The sequence below is a fragment of the Crotalus tigris genome, unplaced genomic scaffold (genome assembly GCF_016545835.1).
Source record: "Crotalus tigris isolate CLP2741 ecotype Arizona unplaced genomic scaffold, ASM1654583v1 scf7180000019245.846064, whole genome shotgun sequence".
NCBI lineage: Eukaryota > Metazoa > Chordata > Lepidosauria > Squamata > Viperidae > Crotalus > Crotalus tigris.
Genome location: NW_024097453.1, coordinates 75,966 through 99,630, shown reverse-complemented (window position 1 = coordinate 99,630; position 23,665 = coordinate 75,966). Strand labels below are relative to the sequence as shown.

The 23,665-nt window shown below is 38.3% G+C and overlaps 1 protein-coding gene across 2 annotated transcripts; it reads right to left on the bottom strand.

The window, feature by feature from the left end:
- Nucleotides 1–2,656: 2,656 nt before the first annotated feature.
- On the bottom strand, nucleotides 2,657–23,456 carry METAP1 (methionyl aminopeptidase 1). 2 transcript variants are annotated; one of them, XM_039361308.1, is made up of 11 exons: nucleotides 23,238–23,456; nucleotides 19,755–19,806; nucleotides 18,598–18,710; nucleotides 14,989–15,049; nucleotides 13,397–13,488; nucleotides 12,792–12,875; nucleotides 11,804–11,942; nucleotides 9,876–10,007; nucleotides 7,273–7,416; nucleotides 5,592–5,657; nucleotides 2,657–4,294 (listed from the first exon to the last, which is right to left on the bottom strand). In XM_039361308.1, exons 1-11 carry the CDS (start codon nucleotides 23,349–23,351, stop codon nucleotides 4,131–4,133), a joined length of 1,161 nt encoding a protein of 386 aa, XP_039217242.1. In that variant the 5' UTR covers nucleotides 23,352–23,456; the 3' UTR covers nucleotides 2,657–4,130. The 2 variants fall into 2 exon arrangements, with proteins under 2 accessions (XP_039217242.1, XP_039217241.1); XM_039361307.1 differs by having other exon boundaries at nucleotides 18,598–18,707; nucleotides 23,238–23,453.
- Between the last annotated feature and the right edge of the window lie 209 nt (nucleotides 23,457–23,665).

Here is a 23,665-nt window from a genome sequence, read left to right as displayed (position 1 = left end):
GGGACCACAATTCACATAATTTCTAGATCAGTGGTTCTCAACCTTTTTAATGCCGTGACCCCCAACCAGTCGTAAGTCAAGGACTACTCAACCGGTCGTAAGTCGAAGACTACTCAACTGGTGCAGCACCGTTTGCAGAATGGGACTTTTGGCGGGCTCAGCAGGGCAGAGACAGCCTGGACAATTCATATTGGCTTTTGAAAGCCAATAGAATTAGACTCTATTCAAGAGAGTCTATTCTATTGGCTTTCAAAAGCCAATAGAATAAAAGGGAGTAGCACAGCTAAGGAAAAGGGGGAAAAAATGGCGGACTGCGTTGTTTGGCGACCCCTATGAAATGGTTGTTCGACCCCAAATGGGGTCCCGACCCACAGGTTGAGAACCACTGTTCTAAATATACCTATGACATAAAACAGTTCCAGGGGCCTGAGACATCATCAAGATGATTTTAAAAGCTATAATGGAAAAAATGTTTCTCTACAATTACAAAGGAAACTATTTTTGCTGACTAGAACTGGGTTTCACCTTTCTTGTTAAATCTACTGCTCCACAGTAATTTCAAATGTGGAATTTTTTTTTGATATGTAGGGTACAATTCAAAGATTTCCTATTTTTCTGAAATGTTAAACATGTTTGAAGTTTAGAAAATGTCATGGGGGCATTCTCACAAACCAGCTGAGATAATGGTGATTGGTTTTATTGCAAACAATCTTTCTGGTTACCAGAAAGGAAATTTGGTAGGAAAGGGCTAGCTCCATGTCTTCTAAGTAGAAGTTGGAACCTAAGGCTTCTTATGCAGAGAAAAGGTTCATCTCCGTTAGCATAACTAGTAACTGGTAAAGATGGATGTGAATAGAAAAACTACATGTAACAGACTGATGCAGTAAAATTAACCTGCATTTCAACCTTTAGACCAGATGAACTTTCTCAATCTCCTCCATTGTGCAGTGACTAGAAATGTACTTCAGAGCAAGTGCCAACTATTTTAGGTCATTGGAGATAACTGATATACCATAACCAAAATGTCATGGAGAGCCATAGAGTTTATAATACTCTGACCCAGTGAGGCTAATTTTTATATCTGAGGCAGCAAAGTTACAGTCCATGAGCAGCTATCATTTGTTTTCTAAAAATGTCTTGGTATTTAATGTGCTTCAAGTTGCTGGAAAAAAAAATCAGGAATGAAAAGGAACACACTTTGGACTATCATGGGAACCCAGGTTACTTCACGTAGTGCAGTAAATATAGCACTCAATTGGCATACAATACATGGTTCTAATTAGAAGCTCTTTTGGTAAAGGCAACATGGAGTTCAACTATCATATCAAGCCATAATGTAGTTTGGTTTTTTTAGCCTTAAGGGTGTTGTATAAAACCAACCAAAGCTTGTAAATCATGGTTTATACCTTATCCAGCTTATACAATTCAATATATGAATCTAGCCAAAATAAAGCCAAAATCAGAAGTCAGTGTTAAAAGTTCATCTAAAATTTGGTTCTGTAAGCAAAAGTGCAACTGGTACATGATTGATGTCTTTCTTCATCTGGCACAAAATTTTCTCTGCTGCTGCTGTTCCCTATCTGAACTTGGTGGCTTTTCTATTCTACCCATTGGTCAAAGACATTATTTGACTTCCTTGGCCTAGTCCAGTGATGGCGAACCTTTTAGAGACCAAGTGCCCAAAAACTGGCCCCGCCCCTGCTCCACCTCCCTGCTCCACCCCCGCTCTGCCTCCCCATCCTCCACCCCGCCTGCCCACAGGACCACTCACCGCCTCCAGGGCCTGCTACAGGTCGCTCAGGTAGCCCAGAAGCACTATGGCGGCCACACCCTCTGCCCACGTCCTGCAGCTTCAACTGCATGATGGGGTGTGAGGGCAAAGTCTTGTCTACGCTGCCTGGCTGCCATGTCCTTGGCTATGCTGCTCCATGTGGGCCACGCTCAAGGGCAACTCTCCTTCAGGGAGGCTGTTGGAGAGGAGGGGGTCACGGGGGGAGGCAAGGCTGAGGCAACAGCACATATGCCCACAGAGAGGGCTCTGAGTGCCGCCTCTGACACCCGTGCCATAGGTTCGCCACCACTAGCCTAGTCCCTTGATTGCTGGTTTCCTTCCTCTGATGCAGGAACCTCAATGTTCTGCCATCATTCAGGTCCATTTTCTGGAGATTTTCTCCTGTTGGTTCTTTCCGATGCTCAACTTAGGTACACTGATCTTCAGCTTTCTTTTAAAAACCATGAAATTCCAGGAGTCCGGACATGTCAGCAGTCTTCTGTCTGACAAATATTTTTGTCAAATGTTTATTAACCAATGTTACATTTCTATCTATGCGCCCTTTGCTATGTTAACTTCCAGAGTCAGCCTTTTTAAAGATTTCTATCCCCCACAAATGTCTTTTCCTAAAGAATAAGCAAAGCATGATTCTCAGAGCAACAATAGCACTTTCATTTAGCTGCCCTGTCACAACTGCACTTCTTTCACTCCCACAAAAAAGATCGAATGTTTTCTTATCTCCTTTCAATAAATAAGTTACCTTTTTTTGCCACACCTGTCCTCAACTTCCAAGAACAATAAAGTCAGATACTGCTGATGGAAGCCGGGATCATTTTAAACAGCTTACAATGATTTTACAACTAACACAGAGCAGAAATGAGTATATTATGCCCATGATTTTATGACTTTTATTTGTCTTCATTTCCATTGCTATACTTCAACACTATGGATGAAGTAGGCACCAGAATAAAAAATGTAGTTGAAAAATCATTCTCATTACAGAACACAAAGTTAGATGGAAACAGCCACTGGCCAACAAAATTAAGCCTCCCTGACACGGTAAATCTGTATAACCAACTCATTACCACACCGTCACCTTGGTTGTTGGTCTAAGAACTTTTGAGGAAAGATTAATGATTTCCAGGGCTGCCCAAATCTTGCACATTTCAAGGGCATTATCTTTACTACAATAGCTTCCTTTACATTGGCCAGTTGTAACAGCACCTGCTCTGTCAAATGCCTAAGTACAATTCAGAAAAATAATTATGTGATAAAATGTGCCGTGGGAAACATGCAGCATTATATCTTACTTTCCTGTCTGTGGCTGAGTTCTCATTACACTGGCAAAAATTTTCCTCTTTAATCTGCAGTGAATCTGATTTCAGTTGTTATGGACTAAAAAGTAACCACTTCTGATCCAGTTCCTGACAGCTGCACGTCACAATCCCAAAGTATCATTTACTGTGATGAAATCTTATCAATCCCAAGTGAGCCCTACAGTGGACAAACATTTGATATGGCAATGAAGTCATAGAAAGTCACAAATGTAATATACATGGTGGACAGGAATTCTTTGTATTTTTTTTCTATTTCAATTGGAATAACAGCTTTGTACTAGTGAAATTTTAGACCCTTATTGGCTATCAAGTGCTACCCATCTTAAAGCTGTAATTTGGTAAAAGCTCAAACCAGGCAGGATCTCAGTAATTTTGGCCTCCCTGCCTCACTTTACGGCTTTTTACAGAGAACCGCTGGGCAAAGGCAAACTCTCTTCACTTAACTAGCAGTTATTGTACTTCTATATACAATTACAACAGAGGCAACCAAAATGGTAGAAGGAAAGGCAGACAAGGTTCTAGAGGGACTAGTACACAGTACTAGTTTCATTTTTGTAGTATATAATGCCACCTCTGAGTTGTAAACAGATGAAAGCCTAGCCTGTTTAAAACTGCCTTTGCAGCACAAGCTAAGCAGGGATTGCCTTTGGAACAAGAAAAGTTCAAAACCTAAGGTAGGCTCTCACATTCACCATGAAAATGTTGTCTTAGGTACACCAGCTGACAACTGTAGCAGTGACAAAATCATCTGAATCCCAGCTTTTTTTTTTTTTTTTTGCTGTGGTTTTCTTTTGGTGGATGGAAAGGAAAACAAAGGGGTGCTACTTGGAAATTCTTTTTAAAAGTTCAAACAGTGTTGGGGTCCTCTGCATCAGATTCTTCCAAGTTGTACGATGCAGATTTGCATTTCTCTTACCTATAGGCAATGACAAGAAAACAAGTGATAAAATCCCCCTTTCATCCTGTACATTAATAAAATGCATAGTACAAATGCTCATTTCAAGCTCTTCAGGTGGCTTTTACTAGCACTGGGTCATGAAGTGAGGACGAATGCTATCCAGCCGCCGGGTTAAGATGTCACACCCAGTATCTGTGACTAGGAGTGTGTGCTCAAACTGAGCAGACCGCTTGCCATCTCGGGTAACTGCTGTCCAACCATCGGGCCAGGTTTCGTCTTGCCAGCCACCTAAGGACGACAACATAAACAGATTCAGCACAGAGAAAGAACATAATACAACAGATGCAGCTTCTTCAATTGTCTAAGGGGATTCTCAAACATCCAGTCGTGGTTGTCCAAAAAGGTGCTTTCTCCACAAGGTTTTTGCTTTGAAAACATTTCACTTTACATCCAAGAAGCTTCTTCAGTTGAAGAACAAGCTTCTTGGATGAGAAGCGAAATGTTTTCAAAGAAAAAAAAACATGTCCAGATGTCTTTTGGAAAAGCACCTTTGGGATAGCTTCATCAATTGTTCATTTTTTTTTTTTAAAGAAAAACTTCAGCTTTTTATTTAGGCATACTGTATAGCTTATACATAGAAACATTTTGGCCTGCTTTTCATTAAACAAGATCTCTGGAAGAAGTATATTAAAGTCGATAATCCTGCTATATTCTCCCCTACAATCATGTTGGATAAAAGCAAATACATGCCCCCCCTCCTCCTCTATTTGGGGAGGCAATTGTTCCCCACCCTCTAAGAATGGTCTCAACATAAGAAAATTTATTGGTGCTGTTCAGAAGCGACTTTTCAATCAATTCCCCAGAGAAGATAACCTTTTAGACAGGTTGATCTTTTAGCTAATGCTCATGCTTTTCAGCCCCAAGGTTTATTTTAATAAGCACAAGGAAGAACTCATTTCCCAGTTCACTGATCATTAGAATAGTTTTGCTATATTTACATATTCTACTCTGGGTATTATCCTGATAATATACACCATTTACAGGCTCCATATCCTTACTATCTCTGCTTCATTGCATTCTTATTACTCAGTTTTTATATATTTTAACAAATATCTCTATGAAAAAATATCCAAAAGGATCCAATATATGCCAGTTTGTGCAAGATATTTTTTTTAAAAAAAAGGAAGGGAGGTCCCCTTAACTCTTTTAAATGATGACCTCTTATAATTTTATTTACATACATGAAACTCAAAAGTATATTTAATAATTCAATTATGCAGATTTTTAAAAAGCAAATTGCTAATGTGGATTTCTTAGAAATTAGTATGAACTGACTAGGGAAACTGTAAGATAGTTTAAGCATAACATAAAAACAATCCTGAATACAATCTTTTGTACCTTCAAGAAAAGATATAACTATGCAAAAATATGCAGCAAGATTTCTGCTCAACAGTTGGAATCCACTTTGCTTACAAGATAGCAGCTCACCAGTGACTAGGAAATGTTCATGCATTTAGCTCCCAAATTAATTTCAAGAAATTTCTAGTTAGAAACAGAATTCCTTAGCTTCATAACAACATATTACCTTCACAGATCATTGGTTCTATCGTAAATGCATGGCCAGGCTTCATTACTCCAACAGCCTTATTTTCTGGGAGGCACAATAAAATGTTATCAGGAAATGATTAATTCTCAGAGACAAGACAGGAATAAAATACAAAACAATGCTAAAGTACATCAGTGATACAGTACTTGTACACAGTTATTTACTATACATGAATGGAGGTATTGAAAGCTGGATCCAGTATAAAATAATTCACCCAAAAGAAAAAGTAGATAAAAAAAAATGACAAAAATCCTTTGCAATTCCCATTTTCCTACCTGCAGCTGCCAATCCTAACTTAAATCAATTCTAGTGATTTCCTTTCCACCTAAATAAATGTACCAGTATACATGCTATCGTTAATGTGCTCATTTCTTTGGTAAGTGGGATTATTATGTCAAGGGTTTTTCTGTTTTTTAATTCTTCTTGTAAGATGCACAGAGTCCCTTGTATGAGATAAGTGACTACATAAATCATATAACTCATTAAATAAAATACCTAGAATACACATGTAAGTGAATGCATATACTTGCTAAAATATATGTATTTGAAAAGAGTAGGGACGAGATAAATAACCCCACAATTTAATAATTAGCATTTAAAACATTCTATAAAAGCTATTCCGCTTATAAAATTAGGAGATTTCCATCTGCATGGAACAATTCCATGCAGAATTGACAGAGCTGACAGAGGAAAGACTTGCTTGATGTTACAAAAGCTACCTTCTTTGTGCAGGTGAGGAAATGAACAAGAATCTACTCAGACCAAGGCAAATATTTAGCAGGTTCCAAAAATGTCAAGATATAGCATTAGCCTGGGCCTTTTTAAAGCAATTAACCATTGTTTCATGAATTGTCCCCCTACTTTAAGGAAAGAACATAGATAAGGTATGAGATATATCCACATCTCACTCTGGACTATATTAACAATCTTACCACTAACTATGGTAAGCTATGATTTTATCTGTAGCAAATGTGGGGAAATTTCATTTCATTTTCAATAAAATCAATATAACTTCATAATGTATTTACAGTTGCCACAAAGATAGTGACGTTCGCTTATGTGTATGCTAGGTATTTTATTTAATTAGTTATATGATTTATGTAGTTACTCATCTCATACAAATGATATAGTAACAGCACTTACCAAAGAAATGAGTATAAAATCCTTCACCGGCACCTGACATCGTATCTTGTGGTAAGATTTACCACAGGACAGCCATGCAATCTCATTTTACTATCCATCGCTCTCCACCTCTACTGAGAAACATGTCCATCAATCAATCTGAATGATTAACTAGAGGATGTGAGAAAGGAAGCAGGCAGACAGGCTGACTAGGAAAGAATGGGATAGCAGGATGATTTGTTCAGATTGCTAAAATATACTGTTTGTGGAGCCGCCCTTAAAGAATATATCCACAATAATACTAACTGCTTTGGCCAATTAAGTTGCTGACCACAGTATTCTGATTACATAGGAAGCCTGTCTGCTTCCCAATCCATTTTAAGATGCTCCTAAAGACTGAGATGCAGATATGTGAATGTCTTTTCCAAGACCAGCTTCACTGTCTTTTAAGGTCAGCAGCTATAGAAACATAGGATATGATAAGGTTTACTGATTGCTAGCAGCACAGCTAGCAACAGCAGGTCTTGCTTATACTTACTGGCATAATGTGGCACATTGGGAGCAGTGTGGAAAAGCTTATGAATCCCATGCCCACAGTAGCTCCGAACTACTGAAAATCCATTGGCTTGAGCGTGTTTCTGTATAATATTTCCCAATTCTCGATACCGTACACCAGGCTTTACTGCAAAGCAATGCATAGACATCGCAATGAAAATAAAGGTCAGTATTCATACACATATTCTCTTCTTTCATACATGTGCACGTTCTCCCTCAAAGAATTACACAAGAGCTCAGAATTTATGACAAGAAAAAAATAAAGAAAAGGAAGTAAGTCTCTGATCAAGTACTTTCAAATGTAAATGTTTAAAATTTGGACACACAGAACATTTGAACAGAATACTCTAGGGCAGGGCTTTTTAACTGATGGTACGCGTACCACTTGTGATACTTTGCCACATGGCAGGTGGTACGCGATTGCTAGCCAAGTGTAGCAGGGGAGGGGAATGAGCCGAAGTGAGCCAAGCCTGAGGGAAAGGCAGCTGCAGGACTTTGTGTTTCTTTATTTTCTTGCTCTGCACTTGATTCCTCTGTCTTTAAGGGTACAGGGAAGGGATTGGGAGTGTGTGCATTCTTACTACACTATGGAAGAGCTCAGAAGGGCTGACCAGCTAGCTCAGGAGTCTACAAACTTAGCAAGTTTAAGCCCTGTATGAGGGCTGAGGAATTCTGGGAGTTGAAGTCCACAAGTCTTAAAAGTGCCAAGTTTGAAGACCCCTGAGCTAGCTGGTAGTGGTACATATTAATAAACATGGATAAATTCATCATACATTTGTCAGTGCAAAGGGAAAGTGATTCAGCAAAGGAACAGCCACTGAAGAAATTAAAACTGGTACTTTTTTCTTTTTTTCTACAGTTTGTAATATTTTATTAGATTATAGAATAAAATACAAAAATACAAAAGCAAATAGTAGGACACAGTGGGGAGGAAAAAGGGGGGAAAGTGAGGGGCAGAAGGTAAAAAGAACATACTTCCTCTGTTGCAGTAGAAGGAAGCATTAACCTCAACTTTTTACTTTTCCATAATATTATAAACTAACCATTTCTATAACAAATGAATCTAATCAGTAAAACCTAAAATCCCCCCCCCTTTTTTTTTAGTCATCAAGTTTTTGACACCTTGCTAAGCACTGGTGGTACTCAAATATTGTCATGTCCTAAAAGTGGTACAATCTGTGAAAAGGTTGAAAAGCCCTGCTCTAGGGGAGAACAAGCTTACTAGCTGCCCAGGCTTCAAAGACAGTATCATTTCTATTTTTTCAGACACTAGTTCCATAGCTACAACTAAGGCATAATGCAGTTTGCATTGCTTGCGGGATGGCTGTATTTAAATAGGGTGGCAGCCACCAGCTTAATTTTAATAAAGGATACATTCATGGAGGATCAGGCTATAAACAACTATTGGACTTGATGGCTGTTATATTACCTCTGAAATCATGAACAGCATCATTTGCCGAATAAGAGGGAGCAACTCCCGAAAAAGGTTATCATTCCTCTTCTATGTTTGTGAGCCTCCTGAAAGCATCTGCTTGGCCCCCAAGTGACAAATGCTGAAAACATGGACCTCTGGCCAGGTTCGGCCTGTGGCTTAAGGTGACAGATGAAGCCAGTTGTTGTTTATAGCTTAGCATGATAGAATCCTATTTTAATATGCATGTTTTAGTGAACAGTGTTTTAACAGTGTCTTGTCTTGTAAACCACTGTGATTCTTATAGGCAAGAAAAGGGAAGAGCTACAAAGTCATAATATTTAGGGAAGGCAAGCCAACATCATGGCAAGTCTACACTCTTTTGTATGCTTCTTAAAAATCTTAATATTTTTAACTCTTTCTCTTTTAATTACCACAAATAATATATTTGTGCTTTAAGAGAAGAAAATTTTCTCGGTGTTTCTCCAGGGTTTAACTGTTGAGAAAAGTGTTATTTGTGTAATAGTTCACTATGGATTTTCAATAAAAACAATCCAACCATTTAACCATTCCTTGGGCAACATAAAAGAAAACCTTTCTATGCTATTTAAGTATGAGTATTAGCTTCCCCTGAAAATGCTAAATCTCCAGGGGAAGAATTTTGATAATCAGTTTAATTTATTTTGTTATGCAAGCTCATTGTCTGGACTTTGGAGAATTTGAACTGCCTCCAGTAAATAACCATTTACAAGTTTAAGATGCTTAGAGAGATGATTAAGTTTCATTATGTTACATTAATTCATTTTCACTATCTGCCTCAAAACACTTTTGTCACCAATATTATGCAAGGACACAATTTTACAAGATAAACTGCAACTGTCCAATATTCAGCAAAGAATTCTAAACTTGACATTCCATTAATGTTTAGCTATTGCTTCTGAAAATGATCAATTTATAAAACTTTAAGGCATTTATTGCACTATTAAAATTAATCATTTTGAATAATCCAGTCATCCCCACCAAATGGAATAAAATTACAGCAATTTGGAACAGTGCAGCATGTTGATTGATACAGACTCCTGAAGGGAGGCAAAACTCAATATAACTGATCTTCTGTCTGAAATGTGTAAAAAGGAAGTAAGTCATGAAAGTCACAGGTTTCAAAAAGCTCTTACCTGCATCAATTGCTTGCATTAGGCATTCATATGTTGTCTGAACTAATCGTTTTGCACCCTCATCAACTTCTCCAATATAAAATGTCTCATTGAGATCCCCATGATAACCATTACGATAAACAGTAATGTCCACTACAAGAAACAACAGGAACACTGCAATTTCCATATTCTGTTTTTGCAGTCATAACAAGATTATAATCAAAAATAAAAACCACATCACAAAATCAGAAAGCATTGTGTGCCTGCCTCAGGACTCAGCTCTTTTTCTCTATTTTATTTAACATCTACATGAAACCACTAAGAAAGATAAACTAATAGTCTGAGGCAAGATATCACCAACATACAGATGACACTCAGCTATATAATGTCTGGTGACTGCTAGGCTCTAGAAAGAGAAACAATATTAAGATTCAGATGAAATCTCAGCAAGACAAAGTGATTGTTTATTCAAAAATAGAATAGAATAGAATAGAATAGAATAGAATAGAATAGAATAGAATAGAATAGAATAGAATAGAATAGAATAGAATAGAATGGAATGGAATGGAATGGAGTGGAGTGGAGTGGAGTGGAGTGGAGTGGAGTGGAGTGGAGTGGAGTGGAGTGGAATAGGAATAGGAACAGAACAGAATAGAATATGGAAGGAGGTCTTCTAGTCCAGCCCCCTGCTCAAGCAGGAGAATCTATATCATTTCAGAGAAGTGACAGTTTAATCTCTTCTTAAAAATATTCTTAAAAATCTAGAGCCAGTATAATTTCATATTTAGTGTCTGATATGGTTATAATGCCTCTGAAATATTTTATCTGAAATCTTGGGTTTCCTGGATTGAAAACTCCTCCTAAAACATCAGATAGAGATTGGACCAAGGCCCAGCTACATCTGAGAATCAAATGCAAACATTTCTGCAAAGGATGGCTTATGTCTGTTATTTCTGTCCTTACCATCTCACAGTTGAGACAAAGTAATGTGTTTTATCTTGGCTGCTTTTCAAGACAAAACAAAAACTAGTCCAAAGCACAACAAGTTGACAGTTGATGCTCACACTTGGTTCAGCAGACTTTCAGAGTGCATGGCATATGAATATTGAAAAATAAGTTGAAAATATAAATGGCTATACCAACAACATGATAATCAAGCCCCCCAATTTCTCTGTTTAGAGTCAAATTGTCAGAAATGAAAAATAAAAAGGTCCTGTTAGTACAGACTGAAAGTTTCTCATGGTGATTACCAAAAGGCATCTGAAGAAATACCCATAACATCAGCATGTAAATATAATTTACAATCTGCTATGGCAATGCAAGAATTGTTTTTCAGACTGATAAACATTCAAGGGTCTCTTATGTATACAACCGTTTGCAAAACTTCCATTCTCAGCACTCCCATTCTTGCTTCTTTGCCAGTTCACAGGAAAAACAAAATGAGACAGTCCCTGTCGTGAACTACACAGAGATAAACTGAATGTAAATTGGAAATAGCTTGTTTGAAATTCCTGTACCTCTCTATTCTTCTCATCTCAATAAATCCTCCTAAGGAGAACACCATCTGAATCATGCTTGAAAACAATAATTTTCAGGCTCCTCTCAAAAAGCTTGACAACCAAAAGAGACAGTTAGTTGGAAGATGCAGAGAAAATTTTTAGAAAGGAGCTGCTATAAGGTATATGGCTTTAATTCTGAACAAATGTAAAAGTTGTAGTAAAGAAACAAAAAGAATTTAATCAGTTGCATCTGTACACAATTAGTCAAGTAGGAGATGAATGCACTATGACCAGTAAGCTTCCCTGTATATGTTTTGGAGTTTGGTAAACAAAACTAATATTTTGGAAGGATATCATTGTGAGATAGATGTTTACATAGATACTCTCTCCAATGGCGATATACTTCCCAAATCCTATTTCCTATGAAAATATTTATTTTACGTTTCTTACCATTAACAATATCACCCTCTTGTAAGCGTCGCCTGTCTGGAATGCCATGGCAGATTACTTCGTTTACTGATGTACAGCAAGACTTAGGAAAATTATAATAATTCAGTGGCGATGGGTAGCAATTTCTGGCAATGCATGCCTGAAAAGAATTTAAAATAAGCTTTTCACTCAAAAATATTTCAAAGTGTAATTTTAATAAATGCAACAGGTTTAAGCAAGCATAATTTCTGAAAGATGGACTAAATTCAACTACATAGGATTAAACAATTAACCTCACCTGGAACAAGGAACTATTTGGGACCCCAATAGGATTTTTGAAATACCTGCGATGCCCGACACCATATCGGCTTATTAGGGAAAAACTGAAGTCAGGTAGAACAGAGTCTGGCAGGTTTGCAGAAAAGTGTCAGGAATGCACTGGTGCTACAGGTGCAATATTGAGGACTATGGACTAATGTTATATACCAGTGATGGTGAACCTTTTAGAGTCCGAGTGCCCAAACTGCAACGCAAAACCCACTTATGCATCGTCAGGTGCCAGGTGGGTGTGGCTTATTGGCTGGGTGTGGCCAATTGGGGGCGAGGCCCATTGGGTGGGCGTGGCTGCAGTGGTAATGGCAGACTGGGTGGGACTAAAAAGTTCAATCAATCAATTCCAACTTTGCAAGATCTTTTTTTTCCCCACAAGAAGTTGAAATTGACTGATTAAACCTTTTTTTCTTTTTTTTGCACACAGCGGCAGAGGCCTAAAGTGAAAAGGTTTTATAAAACCCAGCTGAAGGCCTAGGACTGGGCGACAGCGTGCGTGCCCACAGAGAGGGCTCTGAGTGCCGCCTCTGGCACCCGTGCCATACGTTTGCCACCATTGTTATATACCACTCCTAACTATGCAGGACATTAGTAAGCTGTTTTTTTTAAATTAAACACAGTATCTAAGCTTTAAGATATGGTAACGAAAAGCAGAACCTCACTGAAGAAGTATCCTTACTAAATGAACAGCATGATCTATTTCTTCAGTGGTTACACCTGGCTTCACCATCATGGCAGCAACATCTAAGACTTCTCTAGCAAGCTGCAGAATAAAGGGACAGAAGTTATTCAAATGACAAACATTTTCCGTGGAATAAATATCGTTATGTAAAGACATTTTCGAAGTAAGCATGCAAAGACCTTTCTTTTTAGATTCTACTTCAATGGTTCTCAACCTGTGGGTCGGGACCCCATTTGGGGTCGAACGACCATTTCACGGGGGTCGTCAAACAACACAGTCCACCATTTTTTCCCCCTTTTCCTTAGCTGTGCTACTCCCTTTTATTCTATTGGCTTTTGAAAGCCAATAGAATACACTCTCTTGAATAGAGTCTAATTCTATTGGCTTTCAAAAGCCAATAGGAATTGTCCAGGCTGTCTCTGCCCTGCTGAGCCCACCAAAAGTCCCATTCTGCAAACGGTGCTGCACCAGTTGAGTAGTCCTTGACTTACGACCGGTTGAGTAGTCCTCAACTTACGACTGGTTGGGGGGTCGCAGCATTAAAAAAGTTGAGAACCACTGTTCTATTTCATTGTGACCAATGTTGTGCAGTATAAACTTACCCTACACACAACCCGCATCCCTTCTATATCTTCTGAAGAAAGGATCTTTATCTGAGATGTTCCTTTAAGGGCCTGTTCTGACTCAGACATACCTAAAAGGAAAGATTATCAGTATTATAATAGTACATTTATCTCCCGTGTTTCCTCCAGAAAGATCAAGGTTAGAAAACATATGAAGCTGCCCTCTTATTTTATCCCAACAATGACACCCAATGAACCGAGAGATGATTGTTCAAAAATCAATAGGGACTTTGTGGTTCAATGGGAATTTAAAATCTGGTTTATCCCAGCCCCAGATTTCAACTATTATATTATACTAGGAAATGGTATCTATTCACAATAAATTTTAGAAACAAATGCATGTTGGTTGCATGTAAAAGCTAAAGAAAATTTACTTTCCGTAAACTACAACAGCATTTACAAACAAGTCAATGGTTAATATAAATCAATGATGTGAGCACATGTGAAATAATGTGTGTAGTTCTGGGCACCACACTTTAAAAATGATAGGGTGGAACTAAAGAAGGTTCAGAGGAAGATAATGAAGGGGGGTGGAGCCGCTTCCTCGTGAGGAGAGGTTGCAATATTTGGGCCTTTTTCCTTTAGAAAGGAGGCAAATGAGACAGGGCATGGGTGAAGTATACAAATTACGTATGGTGTAGATCAGTGTTTCCTAAACTTGACAATTTTAAGGCATGAGGACTTGGGAGTTGAAGTCCACATGCCTTAAAATTGTCAAGTTTGGGAAACACTGGTATAGATATACAGGACAAGGAAAATGTATTTTTTCCCTTCCAAAAAAACCAGAAGTCACCCATTAAAACTGAATTTTAAAAGAATCAGGACTGACTAAATGAATTCTTTTTTACACAATAAGTAATTCAGCTTTGAAGTTCACTACCACAAAACATAATCCTAGCTACCAGCTGGTTTCCAAAGAGTTGGGATTAATGGCTATTAGCTTGATGGTAATATAAGTGCCTCTGAAGGCTGTCTACTGGAAGACTCTAGAGAGCTGTCCTGTGCAATTGGCTGGCCATTGTGAGAGCAGACTACTGAACTAGATGGGCTAGGAGTCCAAGCTGGTTGGGCAGTGCTGATCTCATATATGGTTGGATCAGCTTGAATCCAGATGAAAAATTAGAATACTCTGGTGTTGAAATGTACCAGAATGTTCCATACCAGAATGGTAGGTTTTGCATATAAAGTCTGCAATTATATCTGAAATAATTTTAAAGGATAAGGGATGTTAATAAAAATAAAGACGGGAGCAAAACAAAGAAACACTATATATGACATGTCTTCTTACTTGAACTTCCCCTAATTCTTCTCAAACATATGACAGAGTTATCTAGTGAAACAGTGTGACCAAATGTGTGTTACCCAACAAAGGATGGCTAATGTTTGTTTGTGAAATTCAGAAATAACTTGTTTGAAAAAAAAAATATTTTTTTAATGCAACCGGTTACTAAATCTGAAGCATACATCCAAATGTTTTATAGACATACCCATTCTGAAAAAGAAATAGTTAACACAGTTTAAATTAATCACAGGCTCAACAAATGAAAATTGCACCATGCCGCTATAATTACCTAAAGGGTGATCTGCATAATCTGGCCTTTGAATGTAACTCGGCACAGGCCTCATTGGCATCTAAATAAAGCACAATTAAGATCTGTTTGAACATATTTATTAGCTTAGTCATTCTGAATGCGGATGACAGTTGCTAGAAAACAAATTATAAAATGGATATTTTCAAATCAAATGAAAGCACATATTATAATCTCCCATCCAAGAGCCACAAGCCAAGTGTGTTGTTTGATGAGCCAGTGTCAGATAAAAGGAGACACAACAATGGGAGACATCAGCAAAAAATAGCTAGAAGTCAGCCTAAGAGCCCAAACTATAAAAATAATCCCGAGATCCAAAGGAAGAGACAATATTCCAGGTAGGCAGATGTTCAGGAATCAAAGAGAAGAGACAGGAACTGGAGACAAAGACTAGCACACACAAATGTCCTTAGCAATTCTCAAGATGTAGATGAAGAAGAATCAACACTGAACTCCAATCACATTCCTCTGGGAATCCTTAGCTCTATGAAGCCTAGTACACCTTAGGGAAAAAGTGTTCATCTCCCAAGTAACCCTCCCAAGATGCCTATCTTTAAAGTCTTTCAGTTCTTCACCATTCTGTATGTTACTCTGAAACATCGCAATCACACTGAACTCCTGGGCTCGGAAATCAAAAGAGTTCTTCTAGTTTAGATGCTTAAATTAGAAGCTCAAAAAGCCAAGAAAATACTGTTTCTGCTTCTGGTTCAGTCTAACACTTTAGGAAATAGGTTTCTCTTAGTACTCAAGTTGCCCAATCCTACCTCTCTTCCTCTAATGAGGATTTCTCTAAGGTGGCTCCAGCTTAAAAATCCTGAGCTACAGGAATGAAGCCCAAATTAAAACGATAAATACTCAAGTTTGGACAATAGCCAAATTTTCAGTAATTCCACCATTCCTTTTTGTAGCTACTGAAGTAATTGTATACTTATGAAGTCTCAGTTTGACAACTGGATGTCAGAGGCAAAACAGAATTCAGTGACTCTGAACAACAATGACATACCACTATAGTTCCCAAGGCATTATGTGAGCCTTCCAAAAACCTTCTATTGAACTGTAATATTCAGTGATGCAGAAGGAGAAAATATTAAATGCGTACTGCTTCAATTATATTTTGATTTGCATTTTTGTTTTGTTTCTTTGCTTTCCGAGTTGTAATAACAAGCCCCGACAAGATAACATGTCCTTGACTTTAAGGATTGCGGAAGCACTGCAGGAAGCCTGCTGCTCCAGTTTAAACTGGATGTCTCAAATCACTGCATTAGGAGACACAGCATCTATACCAGCAGTTCCCAACCTTTTCTATACCCAGCACCCCTAGATCACTTCTGATATATTCTTACACCCCTTACAAAAGATCGAAATAACGGCAACAAATTATGCATATACACTGTAATTTTGAAAACCCAAGTTTTCACACCCCCTGGAATATCATCTTGCACCCCTAAGGGGTTCAAGCACCCCCGGTTGGGAAGCCCTGATCTATACAGAGCCAATATCCCAAATTTTCTATAGACTCACCCAGCAAGACAACTGGGAGCTTCCATTGGCATTAAAGGTTGCAAACTGCCAAAATCATTATTACATGAATGACAGTGACTAATTCTGCAATATGCAGAAGAATTTACATATTTAGCAGCTGTTTATTACCAGATTCTCAAAATCTCATTTAACCAAATTTACTGAAAGGAAAAAAGATTATTTTACAAAAATGTAGAGCAATTTCCTATGCTCTTAAATGATGTCATAAAAGCCTTAGAAGACATAGAAACACATTCTGAAATAGGTTTGCAAATCACATCAACAATGATTTGAGAAGACATACTTATAACTGTGTCTCAGGAGAGCCCAGCATCATAAAAATAAAACTGTAACTAAATCATGACTGACTGAGCAGAGAGAAAATGAAAGCAGGTAACAGAGATCTAAACCATGGTTGACCTACATAACTGAAAGCGCAATCATGATTTAATTCTGAACTATTAGCAAAGCAAACTTTGAATCTAATACAATGCTTCCCAAACCTGGGTAAATTGCCCAGAACTGGGTAAAAGTATTTCTTTGGCTTCGTCACATGAATCATTACCTAATTACAACAGAGACACTTATATAAGAACTTTCTGATAAATTGTAAAAAGGATTTTCTAGTAAATGATTTGAGTAATGAAGAAGGTAGATACTGGTCTAATATGTGGAATAGACGTTATTCTATCTTCATTCCTTTTTGATTCTGCAATCACCATCTACATTACCACCATAGTCAACTACTGCACCCATGATAACAGAAAATTATTTTTGAAAGTCAGTGTTTCTTCAAAGATGAGGTACTATTGTATGAGAGTTTATCTCCTAGCAAAAACCCCTGAACATTCTGTTAGTAGGTTTTATCAGGGCAGGAACTAAATTATTTATCAGTCAGCTCTGCAGGTTAGTTCACACATAACAAGAACTGATAATAATTTGGTTCTTTTATGAATTCACTTATTATGGCTTAGTGCTACATTCACAGCTAATTACAATGGTTATTTCAAAAACCATGTTTAACTAATCATGACTTAATATATTATTAGTCACTCACTATATTATCTGCACCTGTCAAGATTTAGAATGGCCTTAAAATACTTTTTTCCAGAGCCTATGTGAAGTTGGAAGACCACTTCTAAAAATATATTTTAAAATGTCTGATTTGTTCTTATCAAACTGAGCTGCTGTTTATATGCACAGTCATTTCCAAGCTGAGAAAATATTTGCGGAATAAAGACCAAGTCTTATATTATGGACTACCCACTAAAACAGATTTGACTAATGTTTCCTTTGTTCTTTATAAAGTTGGTCCTTGACTTTTGAATACAGTTGGACCAGAATTTCTCTTGCTAAGCAAGGCGGTTGTTAAGTGAGTTGCGTCCCAATTTTACAACCTTTTTTGCCAGTTGTTAAGCAAGTCACAGCAGCTGTTAAGCGAATAATGCAGTTATTGACTTTGTTTGTTAGATGTCAGCTGTTAAGACTGAAAATGGTGATCACATGACCCTGGGACACTGCAGTTGTTGCAAATATATGCCAGTTACCAAGCGCCCGAATTTTGATCACATGATCGCGGAGATCCTGTGACAATAGTAAGCGCAAGGACTAGTCTTAAGTCACTTTTTTTTTATTTCCACTGTAATTTTGAATGGTTCCTAAATTATTGGTTGTAAGTCAAGGACTACCTGTACTGGAATATTATGTCTCTAAAAGGGACAGCATATTGCTATTGAAAAACAAAAAATCTTATGGCATTTTAGAGATTAACAAACTTAAATTTATATAAGCCTTCACGGAAGTGGACTCAATTCATGAAAGACAAATAATACAATCTGTTAGTTTCCATAAAACTCTCTCTTTAATGAATAGTAGGTTATTTCAAATTATTTGTTATATATTATGGTAAAATAACCATCAAAATTGTCTTATGGGCACACATCTTTAAAAAATAATTGGACAATCACGTTCTCTAACTGGGAGAACTATCATGAAAAAATTACCTGCCTGTGGTTTGACTGGCGGAAAAACTGAACAAAGTGACACATTTCAGTTATTTCACCTATTTACCAGTGGATAATGTGGCCTGAGTTTCCCAGTATATCGATAACCAGCCCAGGGATCTGTGTTTATGTCTCCATCTACAGTCCAGGCAGAAACTTCTCGTTTTGCTTTCTCATCTTCTATAAAACAAAAGCAGAATCATTACTGATCTTAATAAAAAAAAACTTCCATCAAACATCAAAAATTGAAAAGTTATATGGATAGATGGAACTCCTTTCCATTCTCTTCTTTAGATGTCTACATTTTTCCCTGCATGCTTGCTTTTCCTGTACAATCTAACTCAGATACTATTTGTATAAAGATCACTTTTGCCAAAAAATTATAAAAAAGAAATAAATCCCAGTCAGTACTAAAGCACAAGCCTAGTCTTGCTTTGCCCATTTTTAATAGGCGCATGCCGAGATTCACTGTCAAAACTATATTGTTCCAATGATACTGTGTCTTTATTTTTCAATTCCTCTGTATTACTCTGAACTTATTTTTTAAATAATCATGTCTTACACCATTCCTAAAGTAGTGAAAGATCACAACTGTTTAGGAAACTAAATCCCAAGGTCCCATGCAGACATAGAAACTTATTAATGTGTAAAAAAACATTGTCTAGAAAGCAATCAGAAATATTTTAAGAAAGGGACTGAAGTATCAGATCATTTTAATGATTGTACCATTGCAAGCTACAGTTGTGGCTTTCCATGTGTATGAATGTTTTTCCATAAAAAATGAAGAAAATCTATATATTAATAAAAAGGTATCAAGAAAAATAATAACTTAAATCATTTTTCCCTGACATCCAGACTGGATTTATACACCATGCTAAGCCATAATATGGTGTGATTATCCCATTGTGTTTTGTGAATCCAGCTGCTCTGAATTATCAACTGTGTGTATATTAATCCAGCCAATTGAGCAAATTCAACAAACCATAATTAAACAAAGCATCATTGAGTGCAACACATGGACTGGGTGTGTTATACAAAATACCATTCAGTCCTCTATGAATCCTTGTATGATATACATCAGTTCAGACTACAAACCCAGATTTATTATACCAGTAACAACCAAACAGAGTTATTACAGATTGATTTTAGGATGATTTGATGTCAATACCAACAAAATAGGTTGTAAAGGAAGTATGATAAAATCAAAAGAATGTACTTGCTTACTCGCTTTCTTGTGTAGCAATTTGTGAGTAGCCCAGCTTCCTTTAAAACATTCCTAAAAAGGGAAATTATATAAATTTAGCAATACACTGAAACAGATCAACTTTATATGGCTAACATAGTTCCACAGGTTAGAAACCACACACTCCAGAACAGTGGTTCTCAACCTTTTTAATGCCGCGACCCCCAATCAGTCATAAGTCGAGGACTACTCAACCAGTTGTAAGTCGAGGACTACTCAACTGGTGCAGCACCGTTTGCAGAATGGGACTTTTGGCGGGCTCAGCAGGGCAGAGACAGCCTGGACAATTCCTATTGGCTTTTGAAAGCCAATAGAATTATACTCTATTCAAGAGAGTCTATTCTATTGGCTTTCAAAAGCCAATAGAATAAAAAGGAGTAGCACAGTTAAAGAAAAGGGGGGAAAAATGGCGGACTGCATTGTTTGGCGACCCCCGTGAAATGGTCATTCGACCCCAAATGGGGTCCTGACCCACAGGTTGAGAACCACTGCTCTAGAAAGATGAAGGAAAATAGGTTTTCCTTACAGCTCACTGCACTTCAGTTCAAACATTAATTGTATTTCTTTTTAATGATAAGGCTCAAAAGCCACTTGACATGAAAGTATATATGACTAATATTGCTTTTATATATCTGTAGTATGTTTTTAAAGCATTTTAAAAACATCTTAGTTTAGTCTTGGACTGGAAACATAGAACCCTTTCATATCTTTTTTATTATTATTATCAGACTTATTTCCCAAACATCTCTCAGTTCAAGGCAACTCTGACTCTTTTATGGCAATATATGTTGTGACGACATGGGGATAGAACATAATTTTTGGCATTTTAAAATGGAAAACAGTTTCCTGGAGCCTAAATGATAACATTCACAGCACTGCTAGATAGTACAATACCCACCATCACATCTCCCACTGGTTATAGCCTACCATTAAAAAATAAAGTTTTCATGCAGCCCAAAACAAAAATTTAGCAAAATCATGGAGAGGAAGTCCAACCATTGCTAAATCCTACATTCCCTAAAAGGCAACATGTTGATGGTTTCTTCTTACAATCCTGTTTTTCAGGAGCCTACCTTAGCCTGGAGTAGTCACTGCAAAAGGCAGCTCCACAACACCAGTAAAAGGTGGGCCACTGAATTCCTCATATGTACAACCTTTACACACCTATCTTTTTTTAATCCTTCAAAAATATATTCTGAATGCTTGATTCAACTTGATTTCCTATGCAAATATTTTCCTCAACCCAGTTCTATTAAAAACAAGCCTGATTTCATTCATAATTTGTAAAACTATTGCTATATTTGCAAGAAGAGCAAAAACCTAACACAAAGATGTTCCCATTTCCTTTTCTCCCAACTCTCATCTTTATACATTAATTTGTTAATGACACAGAGGTGGTTGCTGCCTTTTAATTTTTTTCATTTTGATTTCTTGTATTAATTTCTTAAGAAAAATAATCAAATGGATTTCACGCATTATAACCCTTAAAAACCTGACAGAAGCAGAGTCTAATCTTGTGGCTTTCCAGCACATTTAACTTGAAGCCAATGAAAGTATTTATAATCAAAGAAGACTGCAAAAGGCTTCTTCCTTGAAAACCTAGTATACATATATTTGTATGAATACCACAGAAACCATGTAAGATTTAAAACAAGTATTTACTACATATGTATACAAATTTTCCTGAGTTTCCACACTCATGTCATTCTTAATGGACATTGCATGTGTTTTACACTACATGTAAAACTACAGTTTATGCTTTTACTAGTGTGCACAAATATGAATTCAGGTCCAACTGCAAGCAGGATTCTTAAATAGGATAAAAGAGTCAGACTTACAGTATAATACTATGTGCTTAAGTATGATTCGCAGTAGGAAAAAAAAGGACATTTCCTTATAACTGCTCCCCAAATTTCTGTAGCCAGCTCAGGTAGCACAGCTAGCTGACTTAGGCTAATTTCAAATGAGCATGGTACCTGGGTGTTATACCAACAGGACACCCAAGAACTCTTAGTAAGGCTGAAATATTGAAAAACCATTCCGGAAAAAAATCATGGCAGATCATTTCTCTACTAATTTCAGTAAAACTACATTGATATGTCCATACTGTCACCAAAAGCTGAAACTGATTCAGAGGAATACTCTACATCACGGGAATATTCTACATCACGGGTGTAAAAACAGCCATGTCACGTGACATGTTGTGATATATCACAACTTTTTTTGCATTGCTGGAGCTGGGGTGGGCGCAGCCTCCGCATGATGCAACCGGCCCACGGGCCGGCAGTTTGACACCCCTGCTCTACATGGACGGTAGAAATGTTAGAACTTTGGAAAAAAAGAGAAAGATTTTTCTTCTAAAAAAGAAAGTTCAATTGATTTTAAAAGTTGAACTATGGAAATAAAGCCATGATATTAAATGAAGACAACACAGGCCACCCATGTTCAGAATCACTCTTAATTACGATTGCATTCCAGGGTCTCCTAATGCACTGGAAAATTTAGAATAGTTCTGGTGCCAAGGCCTGATTTTCTTCAAATTTGACACAGAAACTTGTTATAGTTAATATCAAAACCTTAGCCTGTAGGCTGCTTTTAGAAGAAAAGTTTTGGCAAAAATTCCCTCTGCAATAAACTAAAATATCCAAAGTGCAACAACAATCACTTGCTGACAGACAGGAAGAACACAGCCCTTGTTTTTTTCTCTCTCTAAATCTGTCTTGTGAATCTTGAAGACAGAACCCATAAAAAGGGGGAAAAAATGTCAGGCTTTGAGTGCTTTGTCCTTCAGCATTTATGGGGCCTATTCCTAACATTAATGAGAAAGAAAACGTAGCTCCCTTGCTTTAGATTTTCCCATTTTTGACATGTAAGCTCCAGGGCAGAAAACCTTATAAAAAGTGGGGAGTGAGGTAGGAAGAGAGACGGTAAGAAAGATTTAGGGCTTTAGATCATTTTTACAGTACCCGAGCTGCATATATTGGGACTACAAGTAACATCACTGGGAAGAATGGACACTGTAGTCCTTTGCTCTATATCGAATTTCAGGTTGAATGATAAGGCTTTTTCTCCCTTAGCAACAACCAAAGGAAGAAGGCAAACTTGAAAGAGAGAGAGACAGACCCTGCTAGCAGAAATGCAGAAATCCCGGCAACACCATGAAGTCTCTCTGAATTCAGTTCCTCACTTGCCAGCAAAACGTGCTCAGGCGGCCAGAGAACAGGCCCGGGCCCAGCCAGCCTGAGTCACACCTGCCTTGGAAGGGCAGCAGCCGTTCCACATGTCCCCAGGCGCAGGCAAGCCCCGCGTCCCGGAACCCCAGTCTCCAAACCGAAAGGAAGGCGGGCTGGCGCGGCCGGGGCCCCGCTCGGACCAAGCGCCCGTCGGGGGAACCTCTGCGGTCGAAGCTTTCTGCCGCTCCGCCCGTTGGCGGGCAAAGAGCGCCCCGAGCAGCGGCGATTTACCTGCGAGCAAAAGTAGGATCCCTGGATGCCCAGCTTGATGCAGGTGGGGCACTGCAGCTTGGCCTCGCTGCTGCATCCCGCCGTCTCGCACACCCGGGCTTCCACTGCCGCCATGCTGCCTGCTGCGACTGCCGCCACAGGAGCGACCCAGGCAGACGGCGGGAGAGCAGCGGCAGCAACCACCGGGAAAGGGCGGAGGGAAAGGCGGAACTCTCGGCCTGGAGGTTCCCGATTGAAATAGGGAGGGGCTCCAGGCCCCGCTTGCCCGCCCCCGGCTCTCTCCGCCCTCTGAAGAGGGATGGGTGGAAACGGAGCGAGGCTGAGAGTCGGTGGCGTCGCTTCAGTCAGGCCCTACCGCCTGATATCAGACCCCGCAACGCTTCCCTAATCGCCAAGAGTGCTTTTGCTCACCACTAAGCAAGCCCCCG